Source organism: Pongo pygmaeus, chromosome 13 (genome assembly GCF_028885625.2).
Source record: "Pongo pygmaeus isolate AG05252 chromosome 13, NHGRI_mPonPyg2-v2.0_pri, whole genome shotgun sequence".
Classification (NCBI taxonomy): Eukaryota; Metazoa; Chordata; class Mammalia; order Primates; family Hominidae; genus Pongo; species Pongo pygmaeus.
Genome location: NC_072386.2, coordinates 102,868,444 through 102,893,965, shown reverse-complemented (window position 1 = coordinate 102,893,965; position 25,522 = coordinate 102,868,444). Strand labels below are relative to the sequence as shown.

The 25,522-nt window shown below is 40.6% G+C and overlaps 1 protein-coding gene and 1 long non-coding RNA gene across 5 annotated transcripts in view; one reads left to right on the top strand and one right to left on the bottom strand.

Moving 5' to 3' along the window:
- The window catches only part of HSDL2 (hydroxysteroid dehydrogenase like 2), a 97,791-nt gene that overhangs the window by 39,834 nt on the left and 32,435 nt on the right, over nt 1-25,522 (bottom strand). For all 4 annotated transcript variants that reach the window (XM_054500533.1, XM_054500534.1, XM_054500535.1 and 1 more), the window contains 2 exons: nt 20,867-20,970; nt 18,840-18,938 (listed from right to left, as the gene is read on the bottom strand). In XM_054500533.1, the coding sequence (XP_054356508.1) occupies nt 18,840-18,938; nt 20,867-20,970 (203 nt within the window). The remainder of the gene's footprint in view (nt 1-18,839; nt 18,939-20,866; nt 20,971-25,522) is intronic.
- Nucleotides 1-25,522, top strand: part of LOC134737952 (uncharacterized) — a 43,179-nt gene that overhangs the window by 10,335 nt on the left and 7,322 nt on the right. The gene's annotated exons all lie outside the window — the stretch shown is intronic.

Sequence of the window (25,522 nt, the reverse complement as noted above, 5' to 3'; positions counted from 1 at the left end):
GGTGAAGAGGGAGCAGGCACATTAACATGGCAAAAGCAGGAACAAGAGAGTGAGGCGGTGTGCTACACACTTTTAAAAACCAGATGAGAACTCACTCACTATGGTGAGGGCAGTACCAAGGAGGATGGTGCTAAACCGTTCATGAGAAAGCTGCCCCCATGATCCAATCACCTTCCACCAGACCCCACCTCCAACACTGAGGATGACATTTTGACATGAGATTTGGGTGGAGACAACATCCAAACTGTATCACTCCCCACGCTCCTTCTTCAGTCGGCTTTCATCTCCTCTGGGTTTCTTCCTACCTTACTATCCTGTGTGGGTCCTCCTCTTCTTCCCAACCTTTCAATGTTGAAATGGGCAATGGTCCTTTCTTTTCTACTCACTGCCTAGATGGTATCATGTAGTTTTGTGGCTTTTTATACGTTCTATATGCTGATAACCCACAGATTTTTATCTCCAACCTGGACTGCTCTCCTGACCCCCATTCACAAGCCCTGCTGCCTAATGACTGTCCCCACTTGGATGTTCAAACACAACACCCCATACTCAATTCCTAAGCTTGCCCTCCATCTGCTCTATCTGCAGCTTTCTCCATGTCAATTCCTGGCAACTCCACTGTTCTAGTAACTCAAGCCAGAAATCTTTATTTTTTTAATTTAATTTTTTTTTTTTTTTTTTGAGTTGGAGTCTCACTCTGTCACCCAGGCTGGAGTGCACTGGCGTGATCTCGGCTCACTGTAACCTCCACCTCCCGGGTTCAAGCAATTCTCCTGCTTCAGCCTCCTGAGTGGATGGGACTACAGGCACGCGTCACCACGCCAGGCTAATTTTTTGTTTTTAGTAGAGATGGGGTTTCACCATGTTGGCCAGGCTGGTCTCAAACTCTTGACCTCAGGTGATTCACCCACCTGGGCCTCCGAAAGTGCTGGGATTACAGACGTGAGCGACCGCACCTGGCTATTTTCCAGAAATCTTGGAGTCACCCTTGACTCTTTCTCTCACATCCCAAAGGCAATCCATCAGCAGATACTGTTGGTTCTACCTTGAAAATATATCAGAATCTGGCCACTCTCCACTACCTTTACTGCTGTCATCCTGGTCACAGCCACCAAAATCTGTGCCTCAGTTCCTGCAATAGCCTCCTAACTGTTCCCCCCTTTGCCCCTCAAGAATCTAGGCTCATCAGAACAGCCAGAGAGGTTTTTTTTAAACATTTAGTTTTGATCAGGTCCCTTCTCTGCTTGAAAACCTGAAACAGCTCCTCATTTCACCCAGAGTAATCTAAGACCAAGTCTTGGCAGGGGCCTATAACATCTGACCCCCATTTCCTTATGGACATCATCTCATTTTCTACTCCTCTTCCCTCACTCTGGCGACACTGGTCTTCTCCCTGCTCTTGCATCATGCCAGCCATACTAGTCCACAGAACCTATCTACTGCTGCTTCCTCTGCCTTGCATGTTTTCCCTCAGATAACCTTTGGCTAACCGTATTACCCCCAAGACTAACAGTATGCTCAAATGTCACCTTCTCAGAAAGGCCAAACCTACCTTCCCTGGTGGTCTGACGGTTAGGACTTGGCACTCTCAGAAAGGCCAAACATCTCTTTTCTTTCTTTTTTTTTGAGATAGAGTTTAACTCTGTTGCCCAGGCTGGAGTGCAGTGGTACGATCACGGCTCACTGCAGCCTTGAACTCCTAAGGCTCAGGTGATCCTCCTGCCTCAGCCCCCCGAGTAGTTGGGACAACAGGCGCACACCAACACACCCTGCTACTTTTTGTAGAGACGGAGTTCTGCCATGTTGCTCAGGCTGGTCTCAAACTCCTGGGCTCCAGCGATCGGCCTGCTTCGGCCTCCCAAAGTGTTGGGATTACAAGCAGGAGCCAACGCTCCTGGCCTAATGCCAAACCTTTCTACTCTATTTTAAATTGCCACCTTCCTTCCTCAATGGCTGAGACTCCAATCCCCCTTCCTTTGTTCTATTTTTCATAGCATATTACCTTCTAGCATACTATATACTTTGCCATTCATCATGTTGTCTATTGTATCTCTCCCAATTAGACTATAAGTTCCATGAGGACAGAGATTGTTATCTCTTTTGTTCTCTGATGTATCTTCAGCAAACAGAGCACAGCTTGGCACAAAATAAGTGTCCGATGAATGTTTATTGTATGAATAAAATTTAAAATTCTTAAGAGTCAAAGAAGGCTTTTTCTGACTTTGTTAGCCCAGGATCCCAAAGACCTCCAGGTTAGGGAAGTAGAGGAAAGGGCAGGGGGGAGGACAAAGTACAAATGGTGGTAACAAACTCTTAAATCTCCCACACTAAATGGTGAACTCCTTGAGGGTAAGGATTGTGTCACATTCATCTTAGTACCCATGTTGCCTTGCACTGAGTAGATAGTTAATAAATTATCTGTCAAATGCGTAACAAGTGAATAGTGCAGAGAACTGTGCCTGGCTTGTAAGAATGAATGTTTGGAAAATGAATGAATGTAAAGTGAGAAGTCAGCTGGGCACAGTGGCTCATGCCTATAATCCCCACACTTTTGGAGGCTGAGGCAGGCAGATCTCCTAAGGTCAGGAGTTCAAGATCAGCCTGGCCAACATGGTGAAACCCCATCTCTACTAAAAATACAAAAATTAGCTGGGCATGGTGGCGTGCGCCTGAAATCCCAGCTACTTGGGAGGCTGTGGCCTTAGAATCGCTTGAACCCGGGAGGCAGAGGTTGCAGTGAGCCAAGATCGCACCACGCACTCCATCCTGGGCAACAGAGCAAGACTGTCTCAAAAATTAAAAAAGAGAAAGTGACAAGTAACATAAGGGAGGTACAAAGAGGGAAAATAACGTGTTAGAACTTTGTTACCTCAGAGACCTCCCTTTCTAACTTCCTAACTCTCTGTATCAACTTTAATGACAACAATGATGTGAGGGAGGGTGACTGAGAAAGGGTGAGAAAAGGCAAAGAAGTTGAAAAAGAGAGGCACCATAAAGTGTGAGCTTTTAAGTTTTTTGGCTGTGACCCATAAGAAGTAACATTTTCATATATGACACTTATATAAGAAACAAAAGCTTATGAAACAATACTGACCCTTCCTCCGTGCAATGCACTCTAATATTTTCTATTAGATTCCACTAGAAATAAAACAAAACAACAACAAAACAACTCTGGCTGCTACTCACTAAATCAATTTCACAATCCACTAAATTGATTTCATGCCTCACCAATGAGTCTTGACATATAGTTTGAGAAATATTGAAGAAGTGCCTTTTTCACTCTCATCTTTTTCCCCACTGCAAAAAACAACACTCTTCAGAAAACCTTAAAAGAATTGTCTGCTACAGAAACATAAAGGAAACAAAGAAGCAATAAAACATGGTTTTGGTCCCACAGTGGGGACCAGGGAAGAAAGGAGTCTTGGTCAAATTGCAGAAGAAAGGAATTTAACCAAATTGATTCCTGGACTCCTTAGAAGAAAAAGAAAGATGGTGATTGGAAAGCTGGCTGCAACCGTCAAATATTCCTAAGAGTTACCTCAGCAGCATGCCCCAGTACTCAGTAAATTCTCACCGACAGTCCCTTGTTTCCCATCGTCTACACCACAGGCCATAGAATCTTCAGTACTGCTTGGAGCTGGGGAACTCCCTTTATCCAGTACATAGCAGATAGGAAGCAGCAATGAAAAGAAATCCTTCATTTGTTCCTAAACTAGAACTCTGGATATGTTTCACACAGCTATATGCGGCGGTTCAGTTCAAGAGTACCACCAGGGCTTTAATAATACTTTGCATAAATGCTGGATTAAATATGCTTTTAAAACCTAACTTCTACCAACCTAGACATACACTAGGTAAAAGGGCCAAAGAAGTATCCCCAATACCCATGTCTGCTGCGTGATAACCGTCCAATCAATAGTTGTTGGATGATGAATGAATAAATAAAATAATGCCAGAAGAAAAAAGAATGGGAATAAACAATATACTAATATAAGGGTCCTTACAGGATACAGAAAGATGTTAAATGATACGACTGGGAGAATCAGGAAAATCTGGAATGACAGAAATCCTATAAGATAAACGACCTGGTTTTTCAAGAAATAAGTGGCAAGAAAAAAAATGAGTGTAACTGCTTTAGATTAAAAACACTTGAGACTTATCAAACAAATGCAATGTATGGAACAATTTAGATCCTGATGTAAATAAATCAACTGCAAAGAAAACATTTATGAGACACTTGAGGGAATTTGAACACTGACTAGATATTAGATGATATTAAGGTATGTTTGTTAGCTATGATAATAATTTTGTCTTTTTAAAGAGACCTAATCATTTAAAAATACATATTGAAGTATGTACAGATGAAATGATGCTATGATTGAGATCTGCTTAAAAATAATGTGGCGAGGGCCGGGCGCAGAGGCTCACACCTGTAATCCCAACACTTTGGGAGGCCGAGGTGGGTGGATCACTTGAGGTCAGGAGTTCGAGACCACCCTGGCCAACATGGCAAAACACCGTCTCTACTAAAGATACAAAAATTAGCCGGGCACAGCGGTGGGCGCCTATAATCCCAGCTACTCAGGAGGCTGGGGCAAGAGAATCACTTAAACCCGGGAGGTGGAGGCTGCAGTGGGCCAAGATCACGACACTGCACTCCAGCCTGGGTGACAGAGTGAGACTCTGTCTCGAAAATATAATAATAATCTGGTGAGGTTAGAAGTGGGGTTAAAGGGAGATGGAGGTGTGAGGGCTGGTAAAACTAGATTGGCCATGTGGTGAAATCGCTGAAGCGGAATAGTACATGACGTACTACTCTCCCTACTTGTATACATGTTTGTACATATGTTTGACTTCTTTCATAATTAAAAGTTTGAAAAATATGCAACAAAGGGCTTTAGAGGTTATTTATAATACCTAATTTTATATAAGGGGAAGCTAGGTACAGACAGCTACTGCAGCTCACACAGCTAAGAAGAATATGTGCAATACAGAAACTTAATTATTTTATTTTTACTTTTTCGAGGGACTGGTTCTTTATTTCATAAAGACACTTGTCAATATTCAGTATCAAAACTGCTGCACTATCGATTTTTCTTTCTCCCAATGAGCCCCAAAGAGACCACATCAAAGGCTAGTACATTTTAAGCCAATAAGCTGCAGGATGTACACCTAACAGACCTCATAGAAACCTTGCCATGGCAAGGAGCAGTGGCTCATGCCTATAATCCCAGCATGATTTGGGAGACCAAGGCGGGTGGATAACCTGAGGTCAGGAGTTCGAGACTAGCCTGGCCAAAATGGCGAAACCCCGTCTCTACTAAAAATACAAAAATTAGCCAGGCATAGTGAAAGGCGTCCGAAGTCCCAGCTACTTGGGAGACTGAGGCATGAGAATCGCTTGAACCCAGGAGACAGAGGTTGCAGTGAGCTGAGATCATGCCACTGCACTCCAGCCTGGGCGACAGAGCAAGACTCCGTCTCAAAAAAAAAAAAAAGAAGGCTTACCAGAAAGTGGGGATTGTGTAGGGAAAGAAACTTTAAAACAAGAGCAAACTGCCAGCCCACAGACTACAGAGGCTATCACAGCCAGATGGGGGTGACCAGGGTGCCACAAACCCAAAGAAGTAAAGAGAAACTGAATAATTTTAAATATTAATGTGATGTTTGGATATTTTATCAGAATTAGTTATAGCAGGGCACAGTAGCTCACACCTGTAATGCCAACAATTTGGGAGGCCGAGGTGCAAGGATTTCCTGAGCCCAGGAGTTCGAGACCAGCCTGGATAACATGGCAAGATCCCATCTCCACAAAAAAAAAAAAAAAAAAAAAAAAAACTGAAAAACTGGCTGGGCATGGTGGTATGCGCCTGTGGTTCTAGCTATTTAGGAGGTTGAGGCAGGAAGATGGCTTGAGCCCAGGAGGTCAAGGCTGCAGTGAGCTGTGATCATGCCACTGCACTCCAGCCTGGGTAACAGGGCAAGATCTTATCTCAAAATAAATAAATAAAAATCAGTTCTATCATTTCTTTACATGAACTATATTATATGGTTAATTGAGAATCTGGAATACAGAATAAGTGTGTTAATAAGAAAATTAAACAAAATGTGACACCAAGAATATGAAAGCTCAAAGGCTCTCACAGAAGAAAAGATACAGATGGAGTTAATTTCCATAATTAATAGATTATGGAAATCTATTTGAACTTTACAATCAAGAGTCCACACATTTGAAGAGTATCTAGGTAGATTACTTCTCTGGTTGCATTATATTTATATGATTTATTTGCCCTAACAAAATTTGTAAACCACAAAGGGCAGAAATAATATGGTATTGCTTAATTCTCCAATAGTTCCAAGTTTGAGATATGACTAAAAAGTAATACTTCAATTTTAATAAGCATTTAAAAACTTACATGGAGATTTTATGGTAGTTCAGAATGAGTTACCAACTTACCAAGTCCACTTAGTAGATAGGAACATTACACAAAAATTTCCAGCAAATCAAGTAAGACCTTAATGCTTTAACTATCACATTTAATACTAACACAGCATTAAGTAGTAGAAAGGATGCAAGAACTGAAGTTAAAAAAAGGGAAGAAACTGCATATATATAATGATGAAAAGCATTCCCATTATTGACAAGAACACAACAAATATAGGTCCCATCATTGTTACTATTCAACATTGTTCTAAAAGGATTAGCTAATCTAATAAGAAATGGAAAAATAATTTAACATATAACGAAAATGCAGAAACACAATTGTCACTTTTTGTGATAAGACTTTAAACCTAAAAAAATCTAGGAGTATCTGCAGAAAACTTTTTAGTATTAATAAGAGAGTTCAGTTTACTAGCATCTTTGTAATAAAGATATATAGTTTTTTATTAATATATACTTTAACAAATTAGAAAATATATTGAAAATATATAAAAATATAAAATATCTAGTAATATATTTAATTAAAAATGGATAGGACTAGTCTTCTGCTTCTGGAAATATGTTTTCTTTTTTTCACTGCTAGGGGCCAGCATCCCTAACACCACGTTGTTCATGGATCAACTATATGATGACTTATATACTCTAAAGGGCTGTCTTATTACAATAAAACTATAAATAAGCAATAAACATTTTTTAAAAGCATTGCTGGGCTCTCAATAAGTCAAGAGAAAACTACTGGTGAAGGCTAGAGAGGAGGAGAGGGAGAGTGCAGTAAAGCAAGAAAAAAAGAAACCAAGGATGTAAGAATTGGAATGTTATTATAGATTATATTATTACCTGCACAGAAAATCCAGCAGACTCTGGAAAAATTATTAGACTCAATAAGAAAGTTTAGAAAGATAGCTGCCTATAATGTTTAAATGCAAAAACATTTCTACACTCTAGCACCAAACAGAAAATATAATTTTTTTTTTTTTTTGAGATGGAGTCTCGCTCTGTCTCCCAGGCTGGACTGCAGTGGCGCGATCTCGGCTCACTGCAAGCTCTGCCTCCAGGTGCCTGCCACTATGCCTGGCTAATTATTTTGTATTTTTAGTAGAGACGGGGTTTTATCATGTTAGCCAGGATGGTCTTAATCTCCTGACCTCGTGATCCGTTCACCTCGGCCTCCTAAAGTGCTGGGATTATAGGCGTGAGCCACTGCGCCCAGCCTAATTTTTTAAAAAAATACCATCTAGGCCGGGTGTGGTGGCTCACGCCTGTAATCCCAGCACTTTGGGAGGCCAAGGCAGGAGGATCATCTGAGGTCAGGAGTTCGAGACCAGCCTGGCCAACATGGTGAAACCCCGTCTCTACTAAAAATACAAAAATTAGCTGGGTGTGGTGGCAAGTGCCTGTAATCCCAGCCATTTGGGAGGCTGAGGCACAAGAATCACTTGAGCCTCAGAGGCAGAGGTTGCAGTGAGCCGATTATGCCACTGCACTCCAGCCTGGGCAACAGAGTGAGACTCTGTCTCAAAAAACAAACAACAACAAAGATACCCTCTAGAATTGTAGCTGCCTCAAAACGAGATGGTTAGAAAGCGTTCCCTTCCCTAACCTTCCCATGCTCATATGAGTCCTTTAGAATTCAGTGACTTCTGGCCTGGTGCAGTGGCTCACACCTGTAATCCCAGCACTTTGGGAGGCCGAAGCAGGTGGATCACCTGAGGTCAGGAGTTTGAGACCAGCCTGGCCAACATGGTGAAACCCCCTCTCTACTAAAAATACAAAAATTTGCTAGGCATGGTGGGACACGCCTGTAAACCCAGCTACTCAGGAGGCAGAGGTTACAGTGAGCCGAGATTGCGCCACTGCTCTCCAGCCTGGGCAACAAGAATGAAACTCTGTCTCAAAAAAAAGAAAAAAAGAAAAGAATTCAATGACTCCCACATTTCCCTCTTCCCCAAATTCTAGGTTTTGAAGACAGTGTAGTGCTTTTGGCTAGAGACAATTATTAAACTTTTCTCTTATCCTATCTCTTCAATATAGAGAGTTGTTATTTGGTACCTGTATTTCATATTCCCAGTTATTCTATATAATCCATGTACATCTGACCATATATTAAATATACTACAGGTTTATTTGCTAGCCATTATTTTCTCTCTTCTTTTTTTCTGACTCCTATCTTGAAAACTCTCTTCTGACAGATTTGCTGCTTGGTTAACAGCCCTTTCTACAAGACTCTTCTCAAGTGTGGTAGCATATCCACATATCTTCCCTTCAATTTGTCAATAAATAACTATCTTGGCTGAGTCCCTTTGTATCAGCAACGTACAGATGTTATTCCACTGCCTTCTAGTTTCTGGCATTGAAGATAAAAGAGTCTGCAATCATTTTTCTTTGTAAGTAACATATATTCTGCCTGAAGGCTTGGAAGATTTTTTTATCCTTGAAATACTGAGGTTCTCCCAGATGTCTTTCTCCCCCTCATAAATTCAGCCTCAAATTTGGTAAACCATATCGGTCTTTCTTCAGCTCAAGAGAATTGTTTCCTATTATTCATTCAATTATTGTTTCTCCTCTATTTGTTCTCTTTCCAGACCTCCTTCTGGGACTCCTGATATTTGCATGTGAAGTTCCCCAGATGTGTCCTCTAAGTCTCTCCATTTACTTCAGGGTGTTTTTGCTCTTCTGAGATATTTCTTGCACTAGAATATCCAAGCTGCTTACTCAGGTGTCACTCAACATCCAACCCTTCAACTATTATATACATATATATATTTTAAAAACACAATCTATTTTTAGTTCCAGACAGCATTTTTCATATTATAATTCAATCTCTTATGTCAGGATTTTTGTTTTTAAATTGAGATATTTTCTGTTTCTTTAGCAGTTTTATTTCACTGAAAACTGCTATTCTGGGTGTTCTGTTTATTTTTCTATGTCTGGATATTGGGTCCTCTTAACTGTACTGCAATTTTTCTTTGTTTCCTCATAGCACTGTTCACCCTTATATAATCTGTTTGTTTGTTTGTTTTTTTGAGACAGTCTCACTCTGTCACTCGGGATAGTTTAAATGATGCCAGCCTTGCCAGCAGTAGTAAGTTATCATATCAGATATACCAGTCACTGAATCTATTTCGGGACTTGAAGAAGTCTCCGAGGTCTCCTCACTTCCACTCCTCAAGGATAGGAAATACTTATCTTGCCTGTTGAGCCACCCTGTTGAGTCCTCAGATCTCCATGGTCAAAGCCCTCTCCAGGAACGTCTGAGTATCTGTTCTTTCTCGAGTTCTCTCACCTTGCTCTACTCTGTCCTCTAGCTCAGAGAGAACAGTCTTTCACAAGCTTCTCAAGTTAATTCTCTTACAGAATCAAGTCTTACTCATTCCTTCTAGTCCTACCTGCCCACCACCCTAGCAGATGCTCTAATCAGGGGAAAGGGAGGGACAGCAGGGACACGACTTCCAGTAGTCATCTTCCTAGAAACCCCCTCTGCCAGCAAATTCAGTGAAAAGGATTCCAATTTGCCATCAGTAGAAGTGTTCTCAAAAGTGTAATGAAGCTGGCACAGTGGCTTATGCCTGTAATCCCAGCACTCTGGGAGGCCGAGGAGGATATATCACTTGAGGCAAGAAGTTCAAGACCAGACTGGCCAACATGGTGAAACCCCTTTTCCACTAAAAAAAAACTACAAAATTTTTTTTTTTTTTCTTGACTAAAGGAAATCATATTCATCTTATATGACTCCCCCTTTTAATTTACTTTTAATCTAATACTGTTATTGTTCTTATGTCAGTTTCCAGTTCTGATTTTCTTTTCTCCCATGATAATTATTTGGTTTTCTTTTTTTTTTTCTTTTATTATTATTATTATTATTATACTTTAGGTTTTATGGTACATGTGCGCAATGTGCAGGTAAGTTACATATGTATACATGTGCCATGCTGGTGCGCTGCACCCACTAACTCGTCATCTAGCATTAGGTATATCTCCCAATGCTATCCCTCCCCCCTCCCCCGACCCCACAACAGTCCCCGAAGTGTGATGTTCCCCTTCCTGTGTCCATGTGTTCTCATTGTTCAATTCCCACCTATGAGTGAGAATATACAGTGTTTGGTTTTTTGTTCTTGCGATAGTTTACTGAGAATGATGATTTCCAATTTCATCCATGTCCCTACAAAGGACATGAACTCATCATTTTTTATGGCTGCATAGTATTCCATGGTGTATATGTGCCACATTTTCTTAATCCAGTCTATCATTGTTGGACATTTGGGTTGGTTCCAAGTCTTTGCTATTGTGAATAATGCTGCAATAAACATACGTGTGCATGTGTCTTTATAGCAGCATGATTTATAGTCCTTTGGGTATATACCCAGTAATGGGATGGCTGGGTGGAATGGAATTTCTAGTTCTAGATCCCTGAGGAATCGCCACACTGACTTCCACAAGGGTTGAACTAGTTTATAGTCCCACCAACAGTGTAAAAGTGTTCCTATTTCTCCACATCCTCTCCAGCACCTGTTGTTTCCTGACTTTTTAATGATTGCCATTCTAACTGGTGTGAGATGGTATCTCATTGTGGTTTTGATTTGCATTTCTCTGATGGCCAGTGATGGTGAGCATTTTTTCATGTATTTTTTGGCTGCATAAATGTCTTCTTTTAAGAAGTGTCTGTTCACGTCCTTCACCCACTTTTTGATGGGGTTGTTTGTTTTTTTCTTGTAAATTTGTTGGAGTTCACTGTAGATTCTGGATATTAGCCCTTTGTCAGATGAGTAGGTTGCGAAAATTTTCTCCCATTTTGTAGGTTGCCTGTTCACTCTGATGGTAGTTTCCTTTGCTGTGCAGAAGCTCTTTAGTTTAATTAGATCCCATTTGTCAATTTTGGCTTTTGTTGCCATTGCTTTTGGTGTTTTAGACATGAAGTCCTTGCCCATGCCTATGTCCTGAATGGTAATGCCTAGGTTTTCTTCTAGGGTTTTTATGGTTTTAGGTCTAACATTTAAGTCTTTAATCCATCTTGAATTGATTTTTGTATAAGGTGTAAGGAAGAGATCCAGTTTCAGCTTTCTACATATGGCTAGCCAGTTTTCCCAGCACCATTTATTAAATAGGGAATCCTTTCCCCATTGCTTGTTTTTCTCAGGTTTGTCAAAGATCAGATAGTTGTAGATATGTGGCATTATTTCTGACGGCTCTGTTCTGTTCCATTGATCTATATCTCTGTTTTGGTACCAGTACCATGCTGTTTTGGTTACTGTAGCCTTGTAGTATAGTTTGAAGTCAGGTAGTGTGATGCCTCCAGCTTTGTTCTTTTGGCTTAGGATTGACTTGGCGATGCGGGCTCTTTTTTGGTTCCATATGAACTTTAAAGTAGTTTTTTCCAATTCTGTGAAGAAAGTCATTGGTAGCTTGATGGGGATGGCATTGAATCTGTAAATTACCTTGGGAAGGATGGCCATTTTCATGATATTGATTCTTCCTACCCATGAGCATGGAATGTTCTTCCATTTGTTTGTATCCTCTTTTATTTCCTTGAGCAGTGGTTTGTAGTTCTCCTTGAAGAGGTCCTTCACATCCCTTGTAAGTTGGATTCCTAGGTATTTTATTCTCTTTGAAGCAATTGTGAATGGGAGTTCACTCATGATTTGGCTCTCTGTTTGTCTGTTATTGATGTATAAGAATGCTTGTGATTTTTGTACATTGATTTTGTATCCTGAGACTTTGCTGAAGTTGCTTACCAGCTTAAGGAGATTTTGGGCTGAGACAATGGGGTTTTCTAGATATACTATCATGTCATCTGCAAACAGGGACAATTTGACTTCCTCTTTTCCTAATTGAATACCCTTGATTTCCTTCTCCTGCCTAATTGCCCTGGCCAGAACTTCCAACACTATGTTGAATAGAAGTGGTGAGAGAGGGCATCCCTGTCTTGTGCCAGTTTTCAAAGGGAATGCTTCCAGTTTTTGCCCATTCAGTATGATATTGGCTGTGGGTTTGTCATAAATAGCTCTTATTATTTTGAGATACGTCCCATCAATACCTAATTTATTGAGAGTTTTTAGCATGAAGGGTTGTTGAATTTTGTCAAAGGCCTTTTCTGCATCTATTGAGATAATCATGTGGTTTTTGTCTTTGGTTCTGTTTATATGCTGGATTACATTTATTGATTTGCATATATTGAACCAGCCTTGCATCCCAGGGATGAAGCCCACTTGATCATGGTGGATAAGCTTTTTGATGTGCTGCTGGATTCTGTTTGCCAGTATTTTATTGAGGATTTTTGCATCAATGTTCATCAAGGATATTGGTCTAAAATTCTCTTTTTTTGTTGTGTCTCTGCCAGGCTTTGGTATCAGGATGATGCTGGCCTCATAAAATGAGTTAGGGAGGATTCCCTCTTTTTCTATTGATTGGAATAGTTTCAGAAGGAATGGTACCAGCTCCTCCTTGTACCTCAGGTAGAATTCGGCTGTGAACCCATCTGGTCCTGGACTTTTTTTGGTTGGTAAGCTATTGATTATTGCCACAATTTCAGCTCCTGTTATTGGTCTATTCAGAGATTCAACTTCTTCCTGGTTTAGTCTTGGGAGGGTGTATGTGTTGAGGAATTTATCCATTTCTTCTAGATTTTCTAGTTTATTTGCGTAGAGGTGTTTGTAATATTCTCTGATGGTAGTTTGTATTTCTGTGGGATCGGTGGTGATATCCCCTTTATCATTTTTTATTGCATCTATTTGATTCTTCTCTCTTTTTTTCTTTATTAATATTGCTAGCGGTCTATCAATTTTGTTGATCCTTTCAAAAAACCAGCTCCTGGATTCATTGATTTTTTGAAGGGTTTTTTGTGTCTCTATTTCCTTCAGTTCTGCTCTGATTTTAGTTATTTCTTGCCTTCTGCTAGCTTTTGAATGTGTTTGCTCTTGCTTTTCTAGTTCTTTTAATTGTGATGTTAGGGTGTCAATTTTGGATCTTTCCTGCTTTCTCTTGTGGGCATTTAGTGCTATAAATTTCCCTCTACACACTGCTTTGAATGCATCCCAGAGATTCTGGTATGTTGTGTCTTGGTTCTCGTTGGTTTCAAAGAACATCTTTATTTCTGCCTTCATTTCGTTATGTACCCAGTAGTCATTCAGGAGCAAGTTGTTCAGTTTCCACGTAGTTGAGCGGTTTTGAGTAAGATTCTTAATCCTGAGTTCTAGCTTGATTGCACTGTGATCTGAGAGATAGTTTGTTATAATTTCTGTTCTTTTACATTTATTGAGGAGAGCTTTATTTCCAAGTATATGGTCAATTTTGGAATAGGTGTGGTGTGGTACTGAAAAAAATGTACATTCTGTTGATTTGGGGTGGAGAGTTCTGTAGATGTCCATTAGGTCCGCTTGGTGCAGAGCTGAGTTCAATTCCTGGGTATCCTTGTTGACTTTCTGTCTCGTTGATCTGTCTAATGTTGACAGTGGGGTGTTAAAGTCTCCCATTATTAATGTGTGGGAGTCTAAGTCTCTTTGTAGGTCACTCAGGACTTGCTTTATGAATCTGGGTGCTCCTGTATTGGGTGCATATATATTTAGGATAGTTAGCTCTTCTTGTTGAATTCATCCCTTTACCATTATGTAATGGCCTTGTCTCTTTTGAACTTTGTTGGTTTAAAGTCTGTTTTATCAGAGACTAGGATTGCAACCCCTGCCTTTTTTTGTTTTCCATTTGCTTGGTAGATCTTCCTCCATCCTTTTATTTTGAGCCTATGTGTGTCTCTGCACGTGAGATGGGTTTCCTGAATACAGCACACTGATGGGTCTTGAGTCTTTATCCAATTTGCCAGTCTGTGTCTTTTAATTGGAGCATTTAGTCCATTTACATTTAAAGTTAATATTGTTATGTGTGAATTTGATCCTGTCATTATGATGTTAGCTGGTTATTTTGCTCGTTAGTTAATGCAGTCTCTTCCTAGTCTCGATGGTCTTTACATTTCGGTATGATTTTGCAGTGGCTGGTACCGGTTGTGCCTTTCCATGTTTAGCGCTTCCTTCAGGAGCTCTTTTAGGGCAGGCCTGGTGGTGACAAAATCTCTCAGCATTTGCTTGTCTGTAAAGTATTTTATTTCTCCTTCACTTATGAAGCTTAGTTTGGCAGGATATGAAATTCTGGGTTGAAAATTCTTTTCTTTAAGAATGTTGAATATTGGCCCCCACTCTCTTCTGGCTTGTAGGGTTTCTGCTGAGAGATCCGCTGTTAGTCTGATGGGCTTCCCTTTGATGGTAACCCGACCTTTCTCTCTGGCTGCCCTTAACATTTTTTCCTTCATTTCAACTTTGGTGAATCCGACAATTATGTGTCTTGGAGTTGCTCTTCTCGAGGAGTATCTTTGTGGTGTTCTCTGTATTTCCTGAATCTGAATGTTGGCCTGCCTTGCTAGATTGGGGAAGTTCTCCTGGATAATATCCTGCAGAGTGTTTTCCAACTTGTTTCCATTCTCCCCGTCACTTTCAGGTACACCAATCAGACGTAGATTTGGTCTTTTCACATAGTCCCACATTTCTTGGAGGCTTTGCTCGTTTCTTTTTATTCTTTTTTCTCTACATTTCCCTTCTAGCTTCATTTCATTCATTTCATCTTCCAGGGCTGATACCCTTTCTTCCATTTGATCGCATCGGCTTCTGAGGCTTCTGCATTCTTCACGTAGTTCTCGAGCCTTGGTTTTCAGCTCCATCAGCTCCTTTAAGCACTTCTCTGTATTGGTTATTCTAGTTATACATTCTTCTAAATTTTTTTCAAAGTTTTCAACTTCTTTGCCTTTGGTTTGAATATCCTCCCGTAGCTCGGAGTAATTTGATCGTCTGAAGCCTTCTTCTCTCAGCTCGTCAAAGTCATTCTCCGTCCAGCTTTGTTCCGTTGCTGGTGAGGAACTGCGTTCCTTTGGAGGAGGAGAGGTACTCTGCTTTTTAGAGTTTCCAGTTTTTCTGCTCTGTTTTTTCCCCATCTTTGTGGTTTTATCTACTTTTGGTCTTTGATGATGGTGATGTACAGATGGGTTTTTGGTGTGGATGTCCTTTCTGTTAGTTTTCCTTCTAACAGACAGGACCCTCAGCTGCAGGTCTGTTGGAGTACCTGGCCGGCCGTGTGAGGTGTCAGTCTGCCCCTTCTGGGGGGTGCCTCCCAGTTAGGCTGCTCGGGGGTCAGGGGTCAGGGACCCACTTGAGGAGGCAGTCAGCCCGTTCTCAGATCTCCAGCTGCGTGCTGGGAGAACCACTGCTCTCCTCAAAGCTGTCAGACAGGGACATTTAAGTCTGCAGAGGTTACTGCTGTCTTTCTGTTTGTCTGTGCCCTGCCCCCAGACGTGGAGCCTACAGAGGCAGGCAGGCCTCCTTGAGCTGTGGTGGGCTCCACCCAGTTCAAGCTTCCAGGCTGCTTTGTTTACCTAAGCGAGCCTGGGCAATGGCGGGCGCCCCTCCCCCAGCCTCGCTGCCGACTTGCTGTTTGATCTCAGACTGCTGTGCTAACAATCAGCGAGACTCCGTGGGCGTAGGACCCTCTGAGCCAGGTGCGGGCTATACTCTCCTGGGGCACCGTTTCCTAAGCCCGTCGGAAAAGCACAGTATTCGGGTGGGAGTGGCCCGATTTTCCAGGTGCCGTCTGTCACCCCTGGAAGGGGAACTCCCTGACCCCTTGTGCTTCCCGAGTGAGGCAATGCCTCGCCCCTGCTTCGGCTGGCGCACGGTTCGCTCACCCACTGACCTGCGCCCACTGTCTGGCACTCCCTAGTGAGATGAACACGGTACCTCAGATGGAAATGCAGAAATCACCAGTCTTCTGCGTCGCTCACGCTGGGAGCTGTAGACTGGAGCTGTTCCTATTCGGCCATCTTGGCTCCTCCCCCCAAAATTTTTTTTTAATGTAATGAAGAATATGAAGACTTTCCAAAGGAATCCAAAAATATCATGCATTTCCAAATATCTGAGTGACTACTATGGGCAGAGCACTACCCTAGGAGCAGAAAACACCAGCATTGATTCCTAAGATGATTCCTTGTAGAGGGGCCATGTTGATTTTCTGTTTAAATTCCAATGTGAGTATAATCAAGGTTCTGTTGAATTTTTGTTTGTTCGTTTTTGTGAGACAGGATCTCACTCTGTCCTGTCTCAAAACGCTGGAGTACAGTGGCATGATCATGGCTCACTACAGCCTTGATCTCCAGGGCTCAAGCAATCCTACAATCTTAGCCTCACGAGAAGCTGGGACCACAGGCATGCTCCACTGTGCCCAGCTAACTTAACTTTTTGTAGAGATGGGGTCTCACTATGTTGCCTATGCTGGTCTTGAACTCCTGGGCTCAAGAGATCCTCCTGCCTCTGGTTCTCAAAGTGTTGGGATTACAGGCACCAGCCACTGCAACTGGCCTGTTACATTTTTAAAGAGTGAAATGAAAAAGTGGTTCCCACTATGCATTCTCTTTTTGTTTGTTTGTTTTTTAACCCACTTCCTGTTTAGGAAAAAAAAAAGTACAGCGCTCATTTAATTTTACATAAACACACACGTTGAGGCTAAAGCAAATCTGACTGATTTTCAATGTGAAAACTAAAACATAAAAGCTATTGAGTTATTTCTAAACAGAACTTGTCTCTAACCCTAATGTAACAGAAATATATATGATGTTACATTAGAGTTAGAGACAAGAGTATTCTCGGGACAAATGGGAAGTGGGTTAATTGACACAGGGTCTCACTCTGCCGCTGAGGCTGAAGTGCAACAGCATGACCATGGCTCACTGTAGCCTTCAACCCCCGGGCTTAAGTGATCCTCCCATCTCAGCTGGGGCTATAGGTGTGTGCCACTACACCTAGCTACTTTTTTTTTAGAGGCCTCACTATGTTGCCCAGGCTGGTTTCAAACTCCTAGCCTCAAGTAATCCTCCCATCCAACCTCAGCCTCCCAAAGTGCTAGGATTACAGGAGTTAGGCACCACACCCAGTCCCTCTACGTACTCTTTACCATTAGACATACTTTTCTGGGATGTGATTGCCATTTACATATTTTGTTGTTGTTGTTGAGACAGGGTCTTGCTCTGTTGCCCAGGATGGAGTGCAGTGGCCCAATCTGGGCTCACTGCAACCTCTGCTTCCAAAGTTCAAGTGATTCTCATGCCTCAGCCTCCCAAGTAACTGGCTAATTTATCGTATTTTTAGTAGACACGGGGTTTTGCCATGCTGCCCAGGCTTGTCTCAAACTCCTGGCCTCAAGTGATCTGCCCACCCCGGCCTCCCAAAGTGCTGGGATGGCGTGAGCCATCTGTAACCACACCTGGCACCATTTACACTTAAGATGAAAAGAAGTTAAGGTTTTCATGGGCATTACCCACTAGTACATAGAAAAATGTATAGTGAAATGTTATCATCCCTTTTTCTTCTTTTAAGCTACTCTGATATAGAAGCAGAGGGTAAGAACCTATAAGAAAGACAGGCTTTCCTTTTTTCTCATTTTTGCTGGCTTTCCCTCATTTTTATATATCTTATTGCCCAGCAAGGAAGCCATCAACTTCTGTTGTATCATAACTGTAAATCTGCACACCAAGCCCAGGCATACACAGGTTCTTCTGTCATCTCACAGGGTTCCAGGTACTCTGTGAATTCAGAAGAATTCATGTGAAAGGAAAGATAATCCAGCTTTTTCTAAAGGAAAAGACAAGGCCAGTAAGAATACAAAAATGTTAAAAAGCATTTGTTAGAATGTGTGAGGAAAAAACAAAAGTAAGAGAATCTGCAAAATTTAGGAAGGTTCCAGAAACAAAGATGAAGAAAGAGTTGGCGAAGTGCAGCTTCTCCTGTTGGCCTTCAAAAGACTCTTAAAGTGCTCCAGTGGTCAATGTTCCTACAAAGGCTATTGGCTGAAGAGTCACTCATGTAGTCTAAGCCAAGGCAGGAAGATGATTGAAAAGGATCTTATGTTGTACAATAAAAAGTTGAACTTGTTTCCCAACAAACAGATTGAAGTTAGTGTTAACAGTCTACACACTCTCACCCTATCATACCCAAGATGCACCTCAAGAGTGTCAAGGACAGGCCGGGCGTGGGGGCTCATGCTTGTAATCCCAGCACTTTGGGAGGCCGAGGTGGGTGGATCACTTGAGGTCGGGAGTTCGAGACCAGCCTGGCTAACATGGTGAAACCCTGTCTCTACTAAAAATACAAAAAATTAGCCAGGCATGGTGGTGTGCACCTGTAGTCCCAGCTGCTTGGGAGGCTGAGGCACAAGAACTGCTTGAACCTGGGAGGCAGAGGTTGCAGTGAGCTGAGATCATACCACTGCACTCCAGCCTGGGTGACAGAGCAAGATTCTGTCAAAAAAATAATAATAATAAGTGTCAAGGACAATACGTGAAAATCTAACAAATGAAGTTTTTAAAAATACATACCTGTTTTAGGCCATAATGCATTGACTGCAATTTCACCTTTAAATTCTTCTGCCATTCCAAGTACATACATAGACATACCATACTTAGCAATGGTATAAGCTGAAAGAACCACAAAAAATAATAATTTGATTATAAAAGAAATTAATTTGATTAACTTGTGAGTAGAAATAACCAATTTTCTATTACTATTTTCTTCCTGATATATGTGCGCATGTATGTATATACATATATATGCATATATATCTATGTGTGTATATACATATACATGTGTATATATATGTATATACATACAACACACCCACACACACATATATATCAGGAAGAAAATAGTAATACACACATGTATATACACACTCATACATATATATACACATACTGGTTTTTTTTTTGAGACAGGATCTCACTCTATCACTTGGGCTGGAGTGCAGTGGTGTGATCACGACTCACTGCAGCCTCTACCTCCTGAGCTCAAGCAACCGTCCCACCTCAGTCTCACGAGTAGCTGGGACTATGGGCGCGTGCCACCAAGCTTGGCTAATTTTTCAATTTTTTGTAAAGACAGGGTTTTGCCATGTTGCCCAGCCTGGTCTTGAACTCCTGGGCTCAAGCAATCCACCTGCCTTGGCCTCCCAAAGTGCTGGGATTACAGGTATGAGCCACTGTACCCAGCCTCCCTGATATATTTTTGAGAATTCTTTTCAATAATATAAAATATAACTTTTAACTGTACTATTTTCTAAAGAACAGGTTTTATAGAAGTGAACAGAGATGAAATTGTTTTATATATTTCCCTCCTAATATTTGATTAAAATAAAAATGACAGTAATAAACTTTCATTTTTCTTAATACTATGAGGGTAAATTACATTATTATCTCTTAATATGTTTTTTTTTTTGAGACACAGTTTCACTCTGTTGCCCAGGCTGGGGCACAGTGGTGCAATCTTGGCTCACTGCAAACTCCACCTCCCAGGTTCAAGTGATTCCTGTGCCTCAGCCTCTGAGTAGCTGGGATTACAGGTGTGCGCCACCATGCCCAGCTAATTTTTGTATTTTTAGTAAAGATGGAGTTTCACTATGTTGGCCACGCTGGTCTCAAACTCCTGACCTCAATTGATCTGCCTGTCTCAGCTTCCCAAAGTGCTGGGATTACAGATGTGAGCCACCATGCCTGGCTTTTTTTGTTTGTTTGTTTTGTTTTTTAAGAATGAAAATGTTTATTTAAAGGGAAACTACTGCTAGTAAAACAATAATAAAAAAAGGCTGCCAATGTATTTAACCTAGTCAATTAAAGTGGAACTTCTTTCAGTTTTGCTCTGTGGGTTCCCATTCCAAGCGCCTTTCCAAATGTTAGTGAATTGTGCTGAAATAAAAACTAAGTGTTTGATTCGACTATTTTAAAGGAGGCACCTATACGTAAATCTTGTTGCTTAGCATATTTACCTTAAACCATTAGTTTGCTATGAAAGGTAATAGGGTTTTTTTGTCGTGGTTTTTTTTTTAGAGTCAGGGTCTCGCTCTGTCACCCAGGCGGGAGTGCAGTGCCATGATCATAGCTCACTGCAGCCTCAAACTCCTGGGCTCAAGCGATCCTCCCACCTCAGCCTTTCAAGTAGCTAGGACTACAGGTGCATACCTGACTAAGAAAAATAAAGTATCTCATAGATAGTTTTTAACCAACTTTATAGATGAATAAATTACACACAGTAAAACACACTCATTGGGAAATGAAAGAGCTTTCTGAAATGGTAAAAATCTGTATCTTGATTTGGGTGTTGGTTATATACATTTCTCAAAACTCATCAAACTGAACCATTAAGAGCTGTGCATTTTATTGAATGTAAATTATGCCTCAATTTTTTAAATTACAGATAAAAGATTAAGAATCTACTTTCCAAATGCCACTTAATGATTTGGCATAGAAAATTCAATGCTGAATGTTATGTGCAGATTGTGATTACATCAGACATACACAGATTTAATTCAAAACAAATTAAGCACAAACCATCCCCTCACCATACCACCTACCACAGTGCTGTTTGAACCAAATTGGATTTAGGTTCAGCGGTGGACTGATATTGAGGATATGAGCAACTTTACTCTTTTTCAAATAAGGAATACATGCTTTAGATCTGAAAGCAAAAGAAAATACAAGCCAAATTTAATAGCTTTCTAACAATTTCTCCACTTTTTTTTTTAAGAGAGGGGGTCTTGCTCTGTTGCCCAGGCTGGAGTGCATGACTCGATCACAGTTCACTAAAGCCTTGAGCTCCTGGGCTCCTGGGCTCAAGCAATCCTCCCACCTCAGCTTTCCGAGTAGCTGGAACTACAGGTGTGCACCACCATGCCCAGCTAATTTTTGTACTTTTTTTTTTTAGAGACAGGGTCTAGCTTTGTTGCCCAGGCTGGTCTTGAACCCCTTGGACTCAAGCACTCCTCCTATCTCAGCCTCCCAAAGTGCCAGGATTACAGGTTTACAGGTGTGAACCACTGCGACCAGCCAACTTCTTTTTTTTTTTTTCTTTTTTTTTTAATTTTAAGACAGGGTCTCTCTGTTGCCAGGCTGGAGTGCAGTGGCATGATCACATCCCATTGTAGCCTCTGCCTCCCCAGCTCAAGTGGTCCTCTCACCTCAGCCTCCTGAGTAGCTGGGACTACAGGCATGTGCCAGCACGCCCAGCTACCTGGATAGTTTTTGTAATTTTTTTTTTTTTTTTTTTTAGAAACAGGGTCTTGCTATGTGGCGCAGGCTTGTCTCAAACTCCTGGACTCAAGCAATCTACCCGCCTCAGCCTCCCAAAGTACTAGGATTACAAGTGTGAGCCATCATGCCGGGCCAATCCACCTTTTTTTTTTTTTTTTTTTTGAGACGGAGTCTCGCTCTGTTGCCCAGGCTGGAGTGAAGTGGCACAATCTCTCACTGCAAGCTCCGCCTCCCGGGTTCATGCCATTCTCCTGCCTCAGTCTCCTGAGTAGCTGGGACTACAAGGCGCCCGCCACCACGCCCGGCTAATTTTTTGTATTTTTAGTAGAGATGGGGTTTCACCATGTTAGCCAGGATGGTCTCGATCTCCTGACCTCGTGATCCACTCGCGCTCGGCCAAGATACATTTTAAACTACTCCTACAGAGTAACTGAACTTGCTCAGAAATCTGTAGCGAACTGTTTGTTTTTGTTTGTTTTGTTCATAGGGTACTTTTGTTTGCTTTCTAGAATTAAGACAGAAAAAGCAACTAATTTTCATCCTTTGAAATTCTGCTTAATGGCCTGACAACATGATCTGCTTGATGGAAAAAAACAAATCCTTGACATTCTAGCCTTAAGCCCAACTGAGGTTATCTGCAACCACAACCATCCCAAATTCTGCTTCCCTAACACACATATGTAATTTTCAGACATAGTTAATGTACTTGTCAGTCAGCACAGTGGTAAATAACATGAGTGTTGAAGTCAGACAGACCAAGGTTCAAATTCTGCTCCTGCCCCTTCATTGTGTGACCTTGGGAAAATTGTATAGCATTCTAATGCTCAGTTCTCTCCTCTGCAAATGTTGGTAATACTCGCTACCTTCTATGATTGACCAAGAGATTAAAATTAGATGATATATATGAGATACTTAGGACAATGTATATACTAAACATGAAATAAACAATCGCTGTTGTTAGTATTATGTATGCTGATTTATTTCATCTTAATAGGCATAGTACTTCCACTACATTGGAACTGTAATTTAGTAATATAACTCACATTACATTCCCAAATTTAATTTTCACCAATATAAAATATGCCTTTGGGTGCAATACATAGCTTTATTTTTAAAAAGTCACTCATTAAGGTAGGTAATTTATTTAAGATTCAGATCCAGTATTTCTAAAATGTTAATTTTTATATAATGTCAGCAGCTAAATAATATAGTATAGCTTAATTTATAGCTTTATTTTAGCTACAAATTTAGCTTTCATTTACATTCAATGACTTCTAGGATTTCTTTTGGACTCTGAACTTGTCCACTCTTTTTTTTTTCTTTACCCTGAGCCAGGAGCTGTGAATGAACTAGTTCATTCTTCTTTCAAGCCAGTTTTTTAATTACCAAATGTACAATACTGGTGTTAAAAACAGCAACATCTTACCAAGCTTACCAAATATAATCAATACCACTAGAGGGGTTTTGGTAGATACTGTTTTCATTTCCAAAGGTGCTTCACTTTTATGGAGGTGAGGTGAGGTAGGGCAAACAATATTACAGCTGAGTTTCATTAAAACAGTGAAACTGCAACTCGAAGCATCAAGAAGAAACAAACTAAATCTACTCCAGTAAATAAGACCATATTTTACACTCAAAGGAAAGAGCTCATTTCATTTACATTCTAAACATGAGCTTTCCTTTGATCTATGGGACAAAACCTTTCCATCAGCACTTTGCTGGCCTGGACCTCAACATTGCTAATCCTACATCAGGTGCATCTGTCACAGTAGCATGCCCTCTTATATATTATATTGAAAACACTTAGCACCACACTTAGATACTGATACCTTCAGCCTAATAAAATAGTTATGTTTATTGAAAACTTAACTATGTGCCAGACTCTGTTTTTATTACCTTTCATGAATTATTTTACTTACTTGGGGTTGCAAACTCAAAGACCTGTAAGGCATTTGAGTAAATGAATAAAGTGAGCTGGTGTAAAAACTAGAGGTTCCTCTTCAAAGACTTTCCTCCCTGTCTAATTAGGAATAAATAGTAACTTCTCTTAGAAGCAAAATTTATTCAAAGACCTGTACTAACATTCTTAAATATCTGCTAGGCGTGATAAAGAAGTCAATGTACTTTAAGTTCTCAGCTCCCACAATTTAGCCTAAATATTTGCCCTGGCATGCATATACTGGTCCAAGCAAGCATTAGGTCATAGCCTGTTCCTCTTCCTTATTTGAAGGTGTTTTTACCTTTCTCAGCATTCCACAAGTTACCTCCTCCTTCCTTTGTTCTCCTCTGCCTTTGCCTCTTTTTAAAAAAAGTTCTAAGTTGCTAGCCAACTGGGACAAATACAGAACGTGAGGTCCCGTTCCAGTCAATGGAAACCGGACACAGCAGTAGGGTGGACGCGTCAGGTTATAAATGACCCTGTCTCCTTTGATCAGTGTACTCTTGTGGCAAAACTGCTGGCAAGTATACCCTTTCTGCAGAAAGTATAAAAACGGCCTTGCTGAGTAAATTAAATTTATGTTCAAGTGCTATTTCTTTACGGCACCAGGGAACAAGCATTTCAAACAGCTGGGAATAAGAAAAATCAACTGTTCAGAGATACAACTGAACCTTACTACTAAGCTTCTAAAAGCATTTAACATGATACAAACAATACTGGAGAGTATATAATAAATTAAATCGAAAAATACAAATTAAAAAAGAAATATGTTCTGTGAATTACCAGGGAAATAAAAATAAAATAAAATAGAAATATTTCTTTTCTTTTTTTCTTTTTTTTGAGACGGAATTTCGCTCTTATTGCTCTTGTTGCACTCTTGGAGTGCAATGGCGTGATCTTGGCTCACTGCAACCTCTGCCTTTTGGGTTCAAGTGACTCTCCTGCCTCAGCCTCCCGAGTAGCTGGATTACAGGCGTGTGCCACCATGCCCAGATAATTTAGTATTTTTAGTAGAGACGGGGTTTCTCCATGTTCGTCAGGCTAGTCTCGAACTTCCGACCTCAGGTGATCCGCCCGCCTCGGCCTCCCAAAGTGCTGGGATTACAGGCGTGAGCCACCGCTCCCGGCCAAAATACAAATATTTCATTATGAATTTTCATTTTATAACATACCTTTCATAGAAGGCCAAAAATCTGACACTTTTTTTTGACCCAAAGGTCAGTTGAGGTATTTCATTTGGCACTGCAATCTGCTTTTAACTAGGAGCAATATTTAATTTTATTTAGTGTTTTTTTTTTTTAAGTAGCTGTTTATAAAGGTAGGAACTTTCAATAGTGAATAGAATCTTTGTGCAAGAGTTTTAATTTTAACTTTAATTTTTTTTAAAACAGACAGCATTCACTATGTTGCCCAGGTTGATCTCAAACTCCTGGGCTCAAGTAATCCGCCTGCCTCAGCCTCCCAAAGTGCTGAGATTACAAGCATGAGCTACCCCACCTGGTCTGTTTTGTTTTTAATTGAACCTTCACATCTAAAAATGTGGGTTAAGACATCACTTTCATTTTTGAAAAATGACCTCAATATAGGAAAGTAGACCAAATTATTTTTGCCAAATGGGCTTCCAAAGACATAATTTCACAAGGTAAAAACAAAGAAACTCATACATTTATGTACACATCAGTCATAATGTCAGTTTAAAAGGTCAAGTCTATAGTTATGATTACTAATTTTGACAAATCTACATAAAATTCAATGCTTTACTTGTATTGATCATCTCTTGGAAAGAAAACATGTATATTTTTAACTTTGTTAGTAGGGAGCAATTCCTAGTGAATGATACAATGAACAAACAATTTCTGCACCCCTGCAAAACATATACCTACATTTGTTTAAATTTTAATAAGTCTAAAGTTAACACTGACCACTGCTACAGCACTGTCTATAGTTATGATTACTAGTTTTGATAAATCTACCTTAAACTTGCCAAGATATTTGTCAATACCTTATAAGTCATTTCATGTCATGAAAACCCAGTCTAAAA